This window comes from Lates calcarifer, linkage group LG17, assembly GCF_001640805.2.
Source record: "Lates calcarifer isolate ASB-BC8 linkage group LG17, TLL_Latcal_v3, whole genome shotgun sequence".
Lineage (NCBI taxonomy): Eukaryota > Metazoa > Chordata > Actinopteri > Centropomidae > Lates > Lates calcarifer.
In genome coordinates, this window is record NC_066849.1 from 21,768,272 (window position 1) to 21,787,229 (window position 18,958).

General features: G+C 39.1%; 2 protein-coding genes across 6 annotated transcripts in view; both read left to right on the plus strand.

The window, feature by feature from the left end:
- Positions 1-5,642, plus strand: part of tie1 (tyrosine kinase with immunoglobulin-like and EGF-like domains 1) — a 38,739-nt gene extending 33,097 nt beyond the window's left edge. For all 3 annotated transcript variants that reach the window (XM_018694013.2, XM_018694012.2, XM_018694014.2), the window contains 7 exons: positions 1,313-1,503; positions 1,748-1,861; positions 2,367-2,437; positions 3,601-3,641; positions 4,007-4,103; positions 4,229-4,328; positions 4,595-5,642. In XM_018694013.2, coding sequence (XP_018549529.1) covers positions 1,313-1,503; positions 1,748-1,861; positions 2,367-2,437; positions 3,601-3,641; positions 4,007-4,103; positions 4,229-4,328; positions 4,595-4,666 — 686 coding nt within the window. In that variant the 3' untranslated portion in view covers positions 4,667-5,642. The remainder of the gene's footprint in view (positions 1-1,312; positions 1,504-1,747; positions 1,862-2,366; positions 2,438-3,600; positions 3,642-4,006; positions 4,104-4,228; positions 4,329-4,594) is intronic.
- Positions 5,643-9,472: 3,830 nt separating this feature from the next.
- Positions 9,473-18,474, plus strand: mpl (MPL proto-oncogene, thrombopoietin receptor). Of its 3 annotated transcripts, XR_007814910.1 has the most exons (13): positions 9,473-9,742; positions 10,866-10,980; positions 11,725-11,906; positions 12,425-12,576; positions 12,888-13,038; positions 13,173-13,287; positions 13,720-13,874; positions 14,409-14,551; positions 15,153-15,312; positions 15,645-15,717; positions 16,028-16,115; positions 16,633-16,778; positions 16,957-17,094. XR_007814910.1 is itself a non-coding variant. In XM_018693996.2 (12 exons), the coding sequence occupies exons 1-12, from the start codon at positions 9,613-9,615 to the stop codon at positions 17,422-17,424; spliced, it is 1,932 nt and encodes a 643-aa protein (XP_018549512.1). In that variant the 5' UTR covers positions 9,474-9,612; the 3' UTR covers positions 17,425-18,474. The 3 variants fall into 3 exon arrangements, 2 of the variants coding, with proteins under 2 accessions (XP_018549512.1, XP_018549513.1); XM_018693996.2 differs by lacking the exon at positions 16,633-16,778 and having other exon boundaries at positions 9,474-9,742; positions 16,957-18,474; XM_018693997.2 differs by lacking the exon at positions 16,633-16,778 and having other exon boundaries at positions 9,475-9,742; positions 11,525-11,906; positions 16,957-18,474.
- Positions 18,475-18,958: the final 484 nt, after the last annotated feature.

An 18,958-nucleotide genomic window follows, 5' to 3' on the forward strand; every position in this document is an offset into this window, starting at 1 on the left:
GGGAGCGGGTAAGAGAAAAAGAAATGAAGAGGAAGGCAAGCAAGCAAGTGAGAACGGAAGAACGTGAGAAAATAAAGAAGTGATGAGGAACGGTACTAAACACTTTCAGGAAGTGATATTTGCATGGGGTCTTGCTGTGCTGGCTCTCCCTTTGCTTAGAGTCAGTTCTATGGAAGAATGTCTTTTATTGCGACAGAGAAAGCCACTGGCTTACAGTGGTAATACAAGCAGTTACTCAATTGCTGTTTCTGGCATTTAAGAGTTTTCTGTTTCCTTTTTTTCAGGTTTCAGGTTTTTATGTGTTAGATCCACTGAGCATCTGTCTGTCATTTTCAAAAAAAAGGAGATATATGGTGTTGTTTGCTTCTCATACACTTTCTCATTTTACAGAGGTCTGGAAATAATTCGCTCTTCAGATACCAATGCTGTGAAAGTATTAGGTGTGTCCAGGGGGATGGCAGGACAGGTGAAGGAAGTGAACATAGCAGATATTTGATAGATAGTCAAATATCAATGGGAAGACAAAGATTGAAAAACAAAAGATCAGCTGCTATAGCATAAAAATTTTACTGGTCTCTAGACCTTTGTCTGCTAATCCATATAATTTTCCTCACTGCAAAAAGAGCCTAAAACAATGTATTTTTTAATTTGTAAAAGGGGAAAACACAAAAAAGGAAACACAGCATGTCCTGATTAACATAACCTCTTGTAGCTCAAAGGGAACATAATTGTATAAGGTTTCAGTTCTTTGACCAGTCTGTCGATTTCCCCACCACTCTTTCCATCCACACGCAGTGCTAACTAAATGTGTCAGGACTGTTCTGGGGAAATCAACAAGAAAAGCTTCCAACAAGCGCAACTGCCTCGTGACCTGTAGGAACTCTGGCTTTGGCTGGAAGCTGTCATCTATTAACAAAGACTCAGCCATCTGGTTGAGCTCTGTGAGGATTTCATGAAAGGTCTGGTCTACCCCTGTCTGTGTCAAGACAGAGCTGTTGAAGGCCAAACCTCTTACCAGCTGGAGCTGGGTCTCCTCCCAGGCTAATGCAGGCAGGCCAGCCAAGGCCTGGAAGAGGAAGACATTCTCATTGTAATAGTCTGGCTGAAGTGGTAACAGCTTGTACAGACAGAAGATAAAATGTTTACCAGCAGGAGCCCTGACCTATTTAATGACTATGACACTTCACAGGGATTTCAGTGCATCAAACACCAGATCAAAAAGGGTTGAAACTGTAACAGAATGACGGGAGGGATACAATGCCTATATAGAGTATGTGGTAAAATGCAACCTCTGTCCCCTTGTCCTCTCCAGGTTACCTGTACATAGCCATTGAATACGCTCCCTACGGTAACCTCCTGGATTTTCTGAGGAAGAGTCGAGTGTTGGAGACTGACCCTGCCTTTGCCAAAGAACATGGCACGGCTTCCACCCTCACCTCCCAACAGCTGCTGCAGTTTGCTGTAGATGTGGCCACAGGGATGCATTACCTAAGTGACAAACAGGTAGGAGGAGAGAGTGTGTGTATGTGGGTGGCTGCTCATGTATCTCTGCACTTACCTTACTTAATGTATATTTGCTTTTCATAGGAACATGTTGACCTAAATCTGTTCCAAGTGTATTTTTTGCTACAAAAATGTAATTTACTTTCAAAAATCTATTATGTTTCTATGTAAAAGATTAACACATCAGGCCTGGTATTATTATTGGTAGTAATGACTATTCTCTTCTCCACCCTCTTGGCATTAGTTCATCCACAGGGATTTGGCAGCCAGGAATGTTCTTGTAGGCGACAACCTTGTGGCGAAGATAGCAGACTTTGGCCTGTCACGCGGCGAGGAAGTTTACGTGAAGAAGACAATGGTGAGTGTTGATGTCAAGCACAGATGCACTGTTTTCAATGATTCAATGATTTGTACTCCATGAATTTGCACACACTGGTTGATGTAATGCACTCATTTGTCATATGTTGAAGACAGCAATTTTAAGGTCATTTGTGGAACAATAAAAGACTAATCTGTTGCACAGACAGATAGTTAAAAGAGGATTGCTGCATATATTGTAAAATAGTCTGTCAAATGCAATTAAATAGCTCAGGAATATTTTTGTTGATTCATTTTTACCTAGTTTTTCTGTTCAATGCTGCTCCAACAGCAACTGATTTACACAACAAATCACCTGTAAAGGGCAGTGTGTAATAGTAGTTCAGCGGTGTGCTACATTGAGGACTTGGACTCCATCACCAGCTTGTGGCACCACAGTAACAATTTGCCATTTTATTACACCTATTTTGTTTCAGGATTGTATTTTTGATGCTGTATGTCATCATACATAAGGCTGAAAGTTTGCCATCTTGTCTGGCTTTCAGGGGAGGCTGCCTGTGCGCTGGATGGCCATCGAATCCCTGAACTACAGCGTGTATACGACCAAGAGTGATGTGTGAGTTACAGTGTCAGCTCATCTGTTAAATTAACGTTTAACTCAACACATTAAGTGGAGTTTTTCAGGGTAGGCCAAGCTCATGAAGTTCATCACCCAGGTGCTTCTACAGCTAGAATACTAAATATATTTCTGAAACTGCTGCACCAATCTGCAAGAGTATTTCTGAGAACTTTATGGGTGTAGTGAGTGATATGGCACAGTATAGAGCAGATTTCGAAAACATTGGCTAAGTGGTTGATGAACACTTCCTGTATTCTGATAATCGACAATCTGATCAAATACTTACAGTATAATAATCATGATGCTTATTTCTCATTTCTTCTTTTGCTGTACAGGAATCTTTAAATTATTTCACCGTCTAGTGAAGTTTTGGTGGTGGTTTTACGGTGTTGATTGTGTACACCACAAAGAGCTTGGCCACAGAAAACAACAAATCATCCCTCTGTCACTGGTAGAGTGATAATAGTGTGCTGTGTAACTGATAAGCACAACCAGGAAGCCCTGGGTACAACTTAGCAGATGGACTGAGACGTTGGTCTGTCAATGGGAGCCTATTTATATACAGCCAAGAACCAGCCAGAAGAACACAGGACAGCAAACGGAAGAAGTGTGAAGGCTGCCTGTAGAGTTAGAAAGATTTGTGAAGATTAATAACAAAGTGTGAGACAAAGAAAAAAAGATGCAAGACATGAGCGAAATGTAATGCACAGACGAGAAGTGACAAACAAGCGCAAAGGGACAAAGGGACAGGCACACAGCACTTGTCTGCTCATATGATCTACCACACAGCACTGTCACACGTGACAGTGGTGGTACTTCTCTTGAATTTAGTCGCTAATCAGATTGCAGGAAAGTTGGTGGTTTTACGGTGTTGAGATTCCTCATCAGGTTCTGTGCCAGTGTTAAGAAAGGTCTGCATTTTCACCGTTAAAATTAAGTATTAACAAAGTATAACTATGTATATGTAGATTAGCAGGTGGATGATGTTGCTGGTTTTCAATTTTAACTTCTAATATTATCACTAATGAAAGTCCCAGGTGACACTGACAAGTCAATTATTATTTTCAGGTGCAAATAATAAAAACCTTATGTTTTATTAATCTTTCTCTATATGTTCCTGGTTTACTAACATTTCTGTCTTGTCTTGTCCTCCATCCCAGGTGGTCTTTCGGTGTTCTCCTCTGGGAAATTGTAAGCTTAGGTAAGTGAGTTTACAGCCTAAAATGAACCCAATGGCTTTCAGCACAGAAGCTTTACCATTTACTCCCATGTAAATTTGTAATACAGAGTACAAACCTCCTATGTCTTGTACCACATTTTCAGTACTTGCTAAACCTTTGAAGGGCAATTCTTAATTTTTCATGAAATCTTGCTTATGTGTGTCTGTGTGTGTGTATGTGTGTGTTTGTGTGTGAGTGATCATATCTCCATCGTATTCAGTGTTCCTGTGTTTATATTGATGAAAAGATGGTGGTGGCAATACTTATCATTACCTTACCCACAATCATAATCACCAGCAATGATCATAAGCACTTTATCTTCCCCGTCTGTTTGTTTGTGTGTCAGGTGGCACGCCATATTGTGGCATGACCTGTGCTGAGCTTTATGAAAAATTGCCGCAAGGATACAGGATGGAGAAACCCAAAAACTGTGACGATGAGGTGTAAGTGTTCAGAATTTATTCTGTAGCTAATGATTAGCTTATTCTGTTTTTCTTTCCTTTTCTTTCCTCCTTCCTTTCTTTCCTCTTTTTTCCCCATATTCATTCATGTTTCTCTCTTTGTCCAGCTATGAGCTGATGAGGCAGTGCTGGAGGGATCGGCCTTATGAGAGACCCCCTTTCTCACAAATCTCTGTCCAGCTCAACAGGATGCAGGAGGCCAGGAAGGTAATGCTGCATTCACACCATGTCAGCAGACTGGGAAGAATAGTAAAACGTCCTGTTGTTGCTGTTTGGGTCAACATTATCCCAAGATGGTTACCCTATTGCTTGTAGCACAATTGTAAGTTGGCCACCATTTTGTGAAAGTGAAATGGGGCAAAGGGATCCAGCATCAAGACACAGATAAATCCATAATATGCCTTGGATGCATGCCTTCAAGTTTTCATTCATTTTAAAATTCTATAACCACAAGCTTCCCCTCCATCTTCCAGGCTTATGTGAACATGGCTCTCTTTGAGAACTTCACCTATGCTGGGATAGACGCCACAGCTGAAGAGGCCTGACTACCAGCCCCCCCAGACCCTAGCATGCCACGTAGCTCCAAAAGTAAGTCCCGAGGATGGTCGCCACGTTACTGCCACCTCCCTGCCGCTCAACGTCGAGACAGGAGGACCTGGCGCTCTACCAAAACCACCCAGCTATAGATGGAGGACTGTGAAAGGACACTGTGTGGAGTGTGTAGATATCAGAGGCAATGGGAGATGTGGAGTATGGCTGGGCCTTGGATGGAGAGATAGCTACTAACCTCTTGGAAAATACTGACCCCTTGCCATTAAGGACCAGAAAAAAGAGACAGCATTGTACCTCTTGCTGTAACAAAAGGTTATAATGCTGGACTTTTTTCCCTGAGTGCTCAGGGGGAGTGGTAAACAAGGAGCTATGTGACTTGCTGAAACACCACAGGGTCTGTGGGGTGTCAACGCTGGACTTTATTTTCTCTCCACTGCTTAAAATGGAGAAGGAATTCTTTTCATGAAGATGAAATTAAAAGGCACAGTGTGGATCACAAACATTCAAGTTCTCAGACTGTCAGAAAAGGACGAAAGACATTCAATGTAGCACTTAAAACCAGCCTCTTTTATGCCATCTGTGTCTTTTAGTATTTGCCTATCACTGCCATGTGAATGTATCTACTACTGTATGTATTTTGTCTCCTTTACATAGATGTATCAAAGTCTCCTATTCAAATGTAGTCAGATTTACAGACTGATATAAATGCAGCCACAGTAGATGCTCAGTGTGTTGCATGCAGATCTCCACCACAAGAATAGTTTTTTTCTCAAAACTCTTAAGATAAAGGGCTGATGCACAGCCAGTCTACCAGCCACCACCATTATAGTCTACCTTTAACATTATGCAACCTAACACAATGTATGGTATGTATCCACCATATAAAGAATGTACAGTATGTTTTCATTTACAAGTTCCTCGAATAAAGCTTTTGTGTGGTGACTGGACCCATCACCACAAGTACTTTAATTTTCATGTGCATGTCCAGTGTATGTTGTTGTTGTTGTTGTTGGCCTGCTTACTCAGACCAGGCTACTGGGGTCAAAGTGTCCTTGGAGAGTTCAGGAGCACTGATCTCCCCTGCTGCACTGAGCTGATCTGTCACTGGGTTTCCTTCACAAACCAACCGCAGGCTCAGAACTGTCTGTCAAATATGGTCTCAGAGGACATGTTTCCTGGTGAGTTGTGAACACAGACACAGGCTATGTAACACAAACTTGTAGCAAAGGAACGAAATATATTTTTACTACCATGTTTGCAAACCTACACTACTCAGTTGACAGATTATTAGGCGCACCAATATTTTATACAGCTTAGTTGACCTTTGCCCCGGCCCGGCTGCCGTAGCTTTAAATTGTGGAAGAGTTTGACGATCGTCAAGCGGAGCGGTACAGTCCGTTGAAATGTTGGATGGAAGTTAGGTTTTGCCCTGGGCAAACAGTTTATCATTCTGACCACATATTTGCGAGATAATAAAATAAAGTTAAAGTTGCAGGTCGCTGCGGGATAACAAATAGAAGAAATTTGTTAAATCTGTTCCAATGTCCTGGTTGGAGACCTTGTGGTGTGGGAGGCTAACGTTAACCTGAAATGTGGCTCTCGAAAGTTTGTTTGCTACCTTTCTCGATAACTTTCACGAATAAAATATCTGGACGTTTGCAGAAATTTCCCAAACCAAGTCCACGTATGCGTGGTTATTGTTGGGTGCAAACACTGTTAGAAACCAAACATGTAGCTACAACTAGCTTTAGCTTATGTTTCACTACTTTCCATTGCCGCCAACGACGTTCACGGAAACACCTAGCTAAAGTTAGCCGCTCTACTCCCTCAGAAAACTGTGTATTTAGTCACATATGACAACAACGTTAGTGTTGTGAGCTTTCTGGACACAGGCACAGCCAACGGAGAAGTGGACCAACGTGGACATTTTGATTATGTGGACATTTTGATTTAGTTCACAGTTGTTTTAGCCCTCATAACCTCTTGTGACCTCAACACCTACCCAGCAGCAAGGTACATTTTCAAATATATTTATATGTTTTATTGATATTTTCACAGATGTGTACGGTCTGTCTAGATTAATTAATGTTTTCGGGGACGAAACCAAACATTTTAACGGACTGTACCGCTGCGAGGCCACACGGCTCCTTATCTCTGCTAGGTGCGTTATGGCTTTAGCAGGCTGGTGCAGGTCATAGAAACAGCGGGTTTAAACGTTGGTTCTGCCACGGGCAGACATTATGAGTGCCAGGAGAGACGGACAGTAAGATAACAGAAATACCTATAAGATGCCACGTTGCTGATTAACCTCTTTAAAAATATTTTTTTCAGCATGGAATAATTCCAGATTGACTACAGATGCCTTCCTCGGACATGGTGCAAGCTATATACTCTTCAGAGCCACCTTCAAGCTTTCAGTTGGTGAGTATGTGGCTGTGTTTGGCTCTAAGGTAACCCTTACTTAAATATATATATAACATTACATATTAAGTTACCCAATTTGAACAGTGACCTCTTAACCAACTTGTTTATTTATGTTTCATATTTACGTTAGTCACAGTATTAGGAACGTTTTCATCATTCTTATGTTAATAATAAGCACTGATATCCAGTGGTTTTCCCTGAGTGATAAAAAAAATGCCCCCGTTTAGGAAGCCTGAATATCTCTGCAGTTTTTCCATTGAAGTTGGCTAAACAGTCTAACTTTGCCCCAAAATATCATAGTTAGGCCAGGCTCATCAAACCTCATTATCATCATGAAAATTTCTCAGTGTCCTTTAAAGGATACCAGTTAAAAGTCAAGATGACAACAGTGTTTCAGTAAATCATCTGTTGGTTTCCTCGCTGGCAGTGCCAGTCCTGCATGGCTGTTTGACTTTGTAGGTTTATTGTTTTAGAAATCCCCAAGTTCCTCAAGTAAAAAAAATGAGATAAAAATCATAGACACTAATGGTTAAGTTGTGTACTACTTTCAAAACAGCTTAATCAAACTGTCATCTAAGCCCCACTGTGCTGGTAGAGATCATATCAGTCTGTGGTCAGCAGTCAACTATACAGAAATATGTTTTCCTGGTACCAAGATCTCCTGCTCATTTCATTTTTAGTTTGTGCTAATAGAGCATGAGAACATCATGAGCATGAGAACATCATCAATCAAAGAAAAATAAATAAATAATGATTATAAAAATGGCAATAGTATTGATAATGATCAGAACAGAAACAATAGGGTTTAAGCAGTGAAGTTGCTGGAACCCTATTGTTCTTGTTTTAAAGATGTTCTTGGACTGAGTCAGTTTCTAATATACAATAAGATCTTTCCTAATTTACTGTTTTCTGCAATTTCCAGGAGTTAACACACAGAACACAAGCTTAGATGATCAAATTATAAATTGTCGTTTCACATGTTTGATCTTTTTATAGATGTGTAGGGCACAGCGTAAGGTGGGGCCCTTGAGATTACATGGCACTGTTTGTCTGGGTAATAGCTGAGTGTGAATAACTGAGTTAGCTTGATTAGTTTGTGGCTAATTTGACAAGTTGAGATTCTGTTCAGTTCTTCAGAGATGGCTTAAAATTGATCCAGAGTTGTTTGTTACCAGTGCAACAAGTACTTTAGCTCAAACATGCACAAGTGCAGGAGTACTCAGTTAATCTGGGTCATGACCAGTGTGGAATTTTCAAGGTGAATGCTCATTGTTAGGTCTAGATTACTGCTTTTAATAGAGCAATGTTGATAAAACCATGATTTCAGATGAGAACATGTAAATTATTACAAATTTGATATATCACAATAATTGTCACAATAAAGAGTTTAATACCCAAACAAACCAAGAAAGCTGTACAATAAAATCTAATTCAACAAAAAGAACCAATCCATATTTAGTTTGAGACACTTCAAGCAAAAGAGCGAATTCAGCCAAAAGTTTATTTTTCAAGGAATATGTTACGTTCTTTAATTAAGACAGATTGATTAAGGAACTCAGTTTGTGGGGAATTGGTCATACAATTTAGTGTGTGGTTTTAGAGCATCTGTTGTATGAGAGATTTTAGTGGGTTTGTGTCTTGTAGAATATGCCAACCGTAAGATTGGCCCCTCAGGTTTAAATGAACTCTTATTATATAGTTCCAAAAAAATGTTGTCTGTAGCAGCCAATCACTGCAGTCATGCTAATCATAGTTTCCAGTCATTCACTCTTATTGGTTTTATTTATAAATAAGAGGGTACTGCAGGGAAACCTGGATTAGTTGAGTTATGTTTGAAGAGCAACATCTTGCAGGTAGGACTTGCTGTTTTGCAGTATACTGCAAATAGGCCAGGATGTGGTAAATCAGTAGAGATAATCAGCAGAGGCTGTTGGGGTAAGCTAATTTCTTTCAGACTGTGTAGATGGCATAAGCACTCCTTCATCACAGAAGTATTGAGAATCTGAGAGAGGCTAAGAAACATGAAGCTTGTAAAGCACTCTGCATTCTCTCTACTGAGTATTCTCCATTCCTAGATTTCCTGAAGTTGACGATGAGCTCATAAATCTTTTTTAGTGATTAGTCCCTCTCCATACCTTTGATTAAAAAGCTCTCCTTGTAAGTTGAGAAATGTAATGTAGAGCAAGGAGGGAACTGCAAGCCCATTGAGATAATGGACTTAAACATGTTAGATTCCACCTCATGTGTTGTTGTGTCCAGTCACTAACTGAAAATATGGAAAAATATAACTTGTGTTTATTCTCGATCACTCCTCCCAAACTTCCTTTTTTGGTGTTTACTTCCACTTAACATAAAGCACACTTCCTGCTCAAGCACAACTTGTCACATTAGACCAACCCTTTCAGCACTGTGTAACTGCCAACTTAAAACCATGCACAACAGACAACACACAAACCTCATACACTGGCATGTGCTGTGTTTAAGTGTCATAGTGGTTTAGGATTCATAATACCTCATGATATCTCCTTCTACCATGAATTGGCCCTGGAGATGGGAGATGCTTCTTATTAGTGTGTTGATTCAAGGGGGTTTTGTGCCTGGGATATATTGCAAGAATGGAACTGTCAGTCATCTGTCAAGGGAAGGTAGGGCTTAAGAATGGTTTATTTTGTGCATTGCAAAGGATAACACCAGCATTTTTGAACCTGGGTCTCATTTTCCCTTGTTTTTGAGTGCTTGTTTATGCCACTGACAGGCTCAGATTGTCACTGTAAGTGTTTGACAACATTATGGATAGGATTCCTACTGTGACAGAGAGACCTTTTATTAAAGAGTAGGGTCCTTGTTGTTTAACCAGAAGTATAACCATATATCACTACTGGACTTCATTGACAAAATCATCATTTGTACCTTGAAAAACATGGGAGTTGCTGAAATATTGCAACCTTGATCAATTAGTTTGTGTTATTATGTGACTTTTAGTGGCAGAGAAACTATTTAAATCCTATACATAAGTAAAAGTACCACACAATGATACAAACAAACTAACCTTTTCAGGCAGCGGTATTCCTGCAGCTCCTGTGTTCTCCTTGGTAAAATTGCTGTTTTTGTCATTGGAGTCTGGTAGAGATATGTAGCAATGTTTCTGGTTAAACGGAAAGAATCTTCCAATTTAATAAAAATGGCCTATCTCTATAAGAATCCTATGTTGAATCCAATGTTGTTTAGGTACTGAACAATCTGAACAAGCACTTTAGTGGACTTACTTTCCACTGGATTACATTGCAGCAGCTGTTTGTGGTTGCTGGGTTTACCGTTTTTGCTCAGGTGCCCAGGTTCAAAAATACTACAATTTGAATTTATTTTAGTCCAATGAACTGCTTCATTTTTTCCATTTACTGTGTATTTATGCTGAAAATGTTGAATGTTAATGATATAATACAAACCCACAAAGTTGGATATTAAAATAGATATTAAATTGTGGGAACAAGATAATATGGTGTTATACACAAACTCTTATCTATGCAAAGTTAAATTGTAAAGTTGTATCAGCTTGTTCCTGCTGAGAATTTGTCTTGTTAACACAAAGGGAGAACGTGTTTTGCATAACATACAAGTCCTCTTGTAAGACTTGCCACAATATACTAACTTATTCCCACAATTTAACATCTTGCTCTCACTAGTTAAAAAATACTGTGTTGTTGGGCTTGAGAGGACCAGTTTTACTCCACTAGTCCTAATATACTATGTTTGTCATTTACGGAGCAGAGGTTTTACTCTTGAAGGATGAGGAGGATCCAAAATGTTTCACCCGGACAGGAGAGGATTTCACCTGTTTCTTTGAGGCTGCAGACAGCAGGACGTATGATTGGAAGGTTAACATGTATGTTCTTGTTCTTATTATTTTTTTAATCAGGTTCTTTGTTTCATCAAAAATATTATTTTATTACAATTTTTGTCTACACTGATCTTTTACATGCTGCTGTACAGAATTTGCTGCTAAAAGTAAAGTGAGGGTCAGAAATAATGCCATTCATGTGCAGAAAACAGAAAAGAAAAAAAAAAAGAAGTCTGTATTTAGCGTAACCACCATTTCAAGGTCATTTGCAGTTAGGTTGCTCCAAGCATCAAGAAGCAACAGTTACTCTGTGCGTGCGTCTGTGTGAGTCGGTCAGTTAGTCAGTTTCTTCTTTCTGTTGAGATCAGGGGCTTGTAGGGGCCATGCCAGCTGTAGCAGGACTCCTTGTTCTTTTTGTTGCTGGGTATAGTTCTTCATGACTCTGGCTTTATGTTTGGGGTTGTTGTCAAACTGCAGAGTGAATTTGGAACCGATCTGACTCCTCCTTGATGGTACTGGATGGATAAGAATCTAAACATCTGAAGTGCCTAAATTTTTGCACAGTGTTATATGTCTTTTGTTTTTGTAGGGAAGGACCATACACCAAGCTCCAATCATTTTATTATACGACTGACATTCTGACCACACCTGGTCTTTCGCAAAGCTGAGTTGTACTCTTATTAGTCACCTATAAAACACTTAAAACTGCATTAACCTGTATAAGAGATAATTTATGTTTTATTGTTTGATTCATGCATATTACACTATCTGTTGTGTTTGTCACTTTAGACATCCAAGCCCGCCAATTAGGTGTGATATCTCTGTCCAGAGTCCAGAAGAAGGAACTTTCCTCCACATCTGCTCATTTCCTGACACAGATGTTCAGTTGTTTATGGACATACATGTTGAAGTTGTGGAGCATAATACCAACACCACCCTCTACAACCGGATTGTCAATGTGGAGGATCAATGTAAGACATTTCTTTTTTATAATATTTACTCCCTCAACAAAAAATAAATGGAGATGTATTGATCACTTGTCCGGGGAAAAAGTAAACACACACATGAAGTTATATGTATAAATAGATGCTGGGTGTTTATTAATGATTAAAATCTAATGGTGATTAGGGAGCATGGAATTTTCCATTTGGTGAATGTAATTTCTTCAATCTTGCATCTCTCTTTTGCATTCCAGTTGGAAGTAGCTAAAACCCTAGAAAGATATGTGAGTTAAGGAAGGGAGGAGGAACTTAAGATAAATGTAACTCAGCCAACATAACAACCAGGGCTAGCTGATCCTAGGTATCCCAGGTGGATCCAGGCTGGGAGACTTATGTCCCTCCAGTGCATGGATCTCCTGTCAGTACATTTGTCTGCCAAGAAAGACATGTTGCCTCCCCATCTGTTGCTGAACACCTGTGAGTATTTTTCAACAGTGGATTCTGTAATGTGTTTTTCCTTATTTTTCCTCTCACCTTTTTGTTTCTAGTTCTTGTGGCTCCCCCTTTCAATGTGTCTTTACACCAAAATGGCAAAATAGGCCAGCTGCTGGTTTTATGGCACACAGAGGTACCAACATACTGTGCAGAGATGTATAAGATTCGATACTCCTCCAAGGGGCTTGGAGAGAAGACTAAAGAGGTACGTACAACTCTTCAGTACATCAATTAGATTATTTTTCTAAGATGACATTGAAATAAAGCTATACATACTAATACAATCTGAGGAGTAGCACAAGAATGTAAAGTCATGCTGTTAATTTGAAAATAGACACACATTACAGAGTTCAGTTATGAGGCTGATTAATTAATTAATTAACTATGTTAGTGATTTGTTTCTTCTTCTCCAGCATGTTTATTGCACTAAACTTTATAGCCTATATTTTTCGTGGTGTTTGTTCATTGAGCATTGTTACAACATTTCCTCACCTGTCGGCTTTGTGGTTTCTACAGGTAGGGAACATACATGGAGATGTACTAGATTCTCTGGTACCAGGGGAGGAGACTGAGGTCCAGGTCACTGTCAAATGTGCCTTTGAAACAACTGCAGGACACTGGAGCAGCTGGTCACACCCTGTGCGAGCCATGGTTCCCCAAAGTGCAGGTGTGTTACAGTAAGAAAAGACTATGAATGTCTCAGTGGATGACTAAGAGTTAGGGCAAAAAATGTTATCCATCCCTTCCTCTCTTTGTATTTCATAGCGCAGTACCTCAGTGGTAAATCTCTTTTCTTTTCAGATGATGTTTCAATAATGTGCTACACCTCTAACCTGCAAAACATCACCTGTCAGTGGAATGGGAGCAGATATGGTGTGGAAAAAGAGTGCAAACCCTTCTACAAGATAGGTCTCAGGTAGCACAAAATTCCTAACACAAAATGTGATTCATTGATTGACTTAAACTCCTCAAATCCTTCTGTAAATGTAACTGCATGTTTTAGTCAGTTTTACTGGAATACCAAGACGACTTTGTCAAGTTTGTCAGTCCTACAGCCAGGTAATAACTTAAAATATACCTCCAGGCTATATCAAAAAAATTAGATTAAGTTAGATTTCTTTAAATTACATCTCTAATTGCTCATTTGTTCTGTGCTTTAATTTCAGTGTACATTGAGATATCAAACTATGCAAATTTCAATAAAAAGTGGTAAAAATTAGGTGTTCTAAAACTTTTGATAGTAGTGTAGCCGGGACTGTTAACAAAATGAGTTTAGTTCTTTTGGGTTACATGTGTCTGTGTTCACTTTGTTTGGCTATAATTTAACACGATATTATGACCCTTGCAGTGAAGAATGGACCGAATGCCTGGTTCATGAGAATTTTACTGACCTGTTTCACTTCAATGGAGATGAGTCCGGAAAATTCAGGGTCAAGCTCAACTGCACTGGAACTCCACTCAGCAGAACCTTCTATACTCAAGATTTCACTTCTATCACGATCAGTGAGTTTTTTAATTCTTTGTATATATTTCTCTGTTTCTTTTGGATGCCTCCGTGCTGGCGAGAGCCGTGACCCATTGGTCTGTCTGTCTTCTTTTTAAAATGATTAGTTAAAGAGTTTTCAGGTGATATGATTATATGTGACAAGGACGAGACTGGATATTGTCCTTTGTAGTGCTTAGTTTTAGTGAAATATTCCGTCAAAGGTCAAATGGAGGCAGATGTTGAGAGACCTCTGGCTTATTTATGGTACAGCTGCTTAGTAATACAAAGAAATTAGAAAATTGTCAACATCTTGGTTAGCAGGTTTTATACAGCTGTAGCCTAATGAGGCAAGTTTGAATTTGGAAGATCTAGGTAGAGAGGATGTCTTACTGACCTCCATTACTTATGGTAGAATGCATTTCTCAGTTACTGTAGTTAAGAGCCTGAGTAGCCTAATTACAGCACTACCTCTCTCACACTCTTTCCAGTAGGTCGTAAAAAATGTGTGCTTTCATGGCTGTTGACAGACTGTGTGTGCTGTTTGTTTTTAGTCAAGACATCCCCACCATGTCATCTGAGAAGAGCACCGAACACAGACAAGTTGTGCTTGGAATGGGAAGCTCCTCTTCCATCTCTGGGGGCTCACCTGCAGTATGAAGTTGGCTACCGGACCAGCGAGGATGAAGCGTGGATGGTAAGATGTCATTTACTTTGTTTACTGGTGATGGTGAAGATATTGTAGGTCCATGTTAGGATTTTTTGTTTCAGAAATACTTTTTATCATAGTAATGTGTTCACTCAAAAAACTTTTTGCAATCCCTTCCAAATCTTTTTGTGTTCCCTCATACTTTTCTTGCACTGGTGTATTTAAAGTACTGTATGTATAATTTTACGTGATTATAGCATCTCTAGAATTATTCTGATAGCAAACGTTTTTGTCAGTAAAAAATGCTGGAATGTGGCTGGTTACACTACAGTAGCGTGTTGCTGCTGCCACAGTGTCATTTCAGATATGATCACCAGATGGTGCCAAAGTAAGGAATTTTCAATTTTACATACAGTTACAAGGTCAGTGTAAACAAATGATTCATTTGTTGGAAGATACTTATGAGCAAAAACATATAAAAAACAGTATTCAGGGAATGGAAAACAGTTTCATTAAAACATTATATTGTTGAGTATAATTTAAGGGGAGTGCAAAAACTTGTGAGAGGACACAAAACAAGTACATCATCCCTAAGACTGCCATTTAGTGTTCTTAATACTGAATGTCAAATCAACCTTTTTATCCCCAGACAGCATTCTCAGAGGGACCAAAGACTGCCACTTGTCTAGAGGCTTCAATGGGGAGGAAGTACAACGTTAAGGTCCGAACAAAACCTGATGGGTCCATTTACTCAGGCCACTGGAGTGCCTGGTCAGATGTGCTCACTTGTCAAACCACCACTGACATAGGTAAGCTCCCACTGAGTGTGACAAAAATCAGTGTAAAACACATTTGTTTATGAAAAAAAAAAAAAAAATCACAATCCAAAATGTGCAAAATTTCAACAAATGTAATCCAGTATCTTAGTAGATTATTACTCTATTATTTAGTAATAACTTTAGCAAGTAGTGAATTCAACTTTGGTTGTGATAACAATTCTAATAGTGTATAAAATACATTGCTGTGCCTTGATATGTTAAAACATTATAAACCTCTGAAATGCAGTTCTTTGTTACTCTAATTAAATAAAAACATTACATATATCATTCAAACCTTAATGCATTGTCAATAACTTTTTCAGGTGGCTTGCTCCTCGTGTGTATTCCTGTCCTGATGTCAGTAACTGCTGTCATCCTCCTTTCCATGTACCACAAGTAAGATCTTACTTCAGCTCATGTAATCAACCACTTACTGTATTAGGATTACACATCTTGGAAATTTAAAATTTCCACACTAAGATACTCATCATGTGAAAGAATGTGATAACCCCTCTCTCCATTTCTTTTTATATGAATATCAGTTTGCACTGTGTAATCATTCTAACATTTTTGTAGTATTTTGACATTTTCAGATCACTATTACTTACAAAATGTTTAACAAATGCCTTTACTGACTATTTCAACCACATTGTTTAATGACACTCGACATTTAAAGTCAAGTCTGTTATTTTGTGTATTTTTATAGTAAACTCAAGCAGTATTTTTGGCCACCGGTGCCCAACCCTGACAAAGTCCTGCAAAGCTTTCTGACTGAGATCAGCAGACAGAAATGGGTAAATTATTTAACCACAGTTGAGCATAATATATAGTACAGCTATTGTTACATGCATGTGCAGTTTAACTCTTAGTTAGTAATTACACAGAAAGTGTGTTAATAATAAGTTGCTTACGTTTGTGGCACTTCCATTTTGAAGATTGCAAGTCAGCACTATCTGAGAAAATGGATATCAACCTTTGTGTAGTCATCTGCTGAATGTGGATTTGAACTTATCTAATAACCACCCTATTACCTGATTTGGCACGCTCAGACCTACTACCTCTTCCCCAAGATGAAGAAGGAGCTCACTGGTCTCCATTTTGACAGCGATGATGACATCATTGCTGCTGTGGAAAATTTTCAATGCTGACATGCAATTTTCAATTACCTGCAACAGAAATACCACAGAAGTTTATCTATCTATCAACCCTTGTACATTGCTTCCCATTACCCAAAACTTGTGGTAATGGGTACAGATGGGTGACAAACTGAAGGAAAAACCTGATGTGTATCATATGCTATGGCCTTTGCAGTCCCCAGATCTCAACCCAGTTGAACACCAATGGGAGGTTTTGGACTGACGCGTTCCAGGGACTTGTATTATCAGTGCCAAGGTGCATTGAAGCTGTTTGTTGTGCAGCAGCTTGTTGTGGTCCATCACCTTACCAAGACATGTTAGGTTGGTTTTTCCTTTAATTTGTCACCCACCTGTAGATAAAACACAAACCGTAACAAGATTAATAAACTGTCACTGATATAACCACCTTACTAGTCCATCTTAAACTAATTTCCCGCACTTTTACATATGTCGATACACCCAGGTATTAAAAATTGACTATTTTGTGCTCACTCTACAGGATCCTCCTCTGAGATCAAAGCTGTATTCCGAGGAAACCACTACATCTGTCGTGGAGATAATGTCTGAAGACGATGTTTCTGAACTGGGGAAGCCATTGGAGGAATTTACCCAGCTGCTGTCACCAGGGGAAACCATCTCCAGTGGAGAACAGGTAGATGGGAGCCCTGGGACTACAGTATTTCCAGACTATGTAACTCTGAACAAAGACAGTGTTATTCTTTGCCCAAAAGGAAACAATTATATGAATGAGAAGGCTGTAGAGAAAGGAGTCCCTGGGGTGGATGATGAGCTACTCCAAGCATATCAGTGTTCCTGCACCGATGGTTCAGTCTGTGTCCCACCTTGCTTAGGAAGTGACTTTCTTAACCTTTCCTACATGCATCTGGCTGAGGCTGCAGACAGATTTGACTGCAAGGTCACTCCTGCAAGGGGACCAGGCAACCTCTATACTAATTTACCCTGCTAGCAAAATGTACAGTAAAACAAGTTCACCTTGTTTTCACTGGTGCAGATTTAAAGGATAAGTCTGATAGGGATCTTAGGGAGAAATCTGACAACAGTGCTGTATTGAGCAAGAACTGTGACGCAGCAGCTGTTTGCGGTTGCTTGGTGTACTGTTCTTGCTTACTACTGTGCCAATTCCAAAGATTACCTATCAATAATTTACATCCAAAAACATGGGAAAATAGTTATCAGGCTCAAAAATACCAGGGTTACTGTACATTATGCACTTTCACACTGACCTAAGAACACACTGTAAATTTATACAGATCTACACATCCAAGTTTACTGCATCAGTAGCTCCAGCTGTGGAAAAGGCTTCCGTAGAAATAAAATTGCACAAAGATGTAATAGTTAACCCACCCTATGCCTTAAGCAAAGGTGTGTTACCATGTACTTGCAGTATAATGGAGGTTAGTTTCAATCATGGCATCCTCTCTCTCCACCGTCTTTTAGAGCTGAAATGCCACAAAGGCAGCACAGGTGAAGTACTTGGGTGGACAAATCAACATTTGAAAACTTGTAAAAATTTTGTTACAGGTTAAGCTTTAGATTAAAATGCTGTTTAAGACATTATATATTACTTTTACGTTTGTGATTGTATACAGGATTTCCTCCACATTAGGGCTGGAAATCTCCACTGCTTTGTCTTTATGACCACTAGAGGAAACCGTAGCTCACAAGATACTTTGTTATAGTACATGTAAATACTTTTCTCTGTGGCTTTGGTTATCAAGAGGACTGTACTGTACAGTGTTACCTACTAATAATTTCTGCATTTCTGATGAGTGTTAAATGCTTAGATTAATCTGAAAAAAAAAAAAAGGAATTAAGTTTTTAAAATCTTTTCCATTGTTTTGGCAGCTATTGTTTCTTGTTTTATACTTTAACTCACTATAACTAATTTAACTCACTATTATCTCCTTCCAAATAACAGCTTAAACAAGTGTTTTATCCATTTTTTACATTAAAACCTGAGGCTTTGTATTTTTTACAATAAATATGAAAAAACTTATTCTCCTCTAGTTGCATTTTTTTTAAGTCCAGCATTTGGACTTTGTTGGGTCAAATGGTAACAAGGCTGCTCAAGCATTTACTGGATAGCAGCTTTTCTTGCCTCCAACCAAACAATAACTGCACTGCTGTGCCTACCTAGGTACAAACCTCATTTTTGTCTGTTTTACGTGTTGTGTCACTAGGTGGCAGCAGATATCAACAGACAGAAATGAGACATCTCTGTTGTCTCAGCGAATCTCCAACTGGGACAACAATTGGTATTCTACAGCACTGAAAAAGAGAGAACAATTAGATTTTGGCCATCTTCCAACCTTGTCCTTGAGGGTAGTGCCAATAAAATACACTGTCGAGCCACTTAACAAAACAAGAATTAAAATAATATTAATTTCATGATTATTAGTGTTAGAGCTAATAATCATGAAATTAATTTTATGTTCTTCCACACCGGGGGCTAATTCTAACCTGAATTAAAAAGAAAGTAC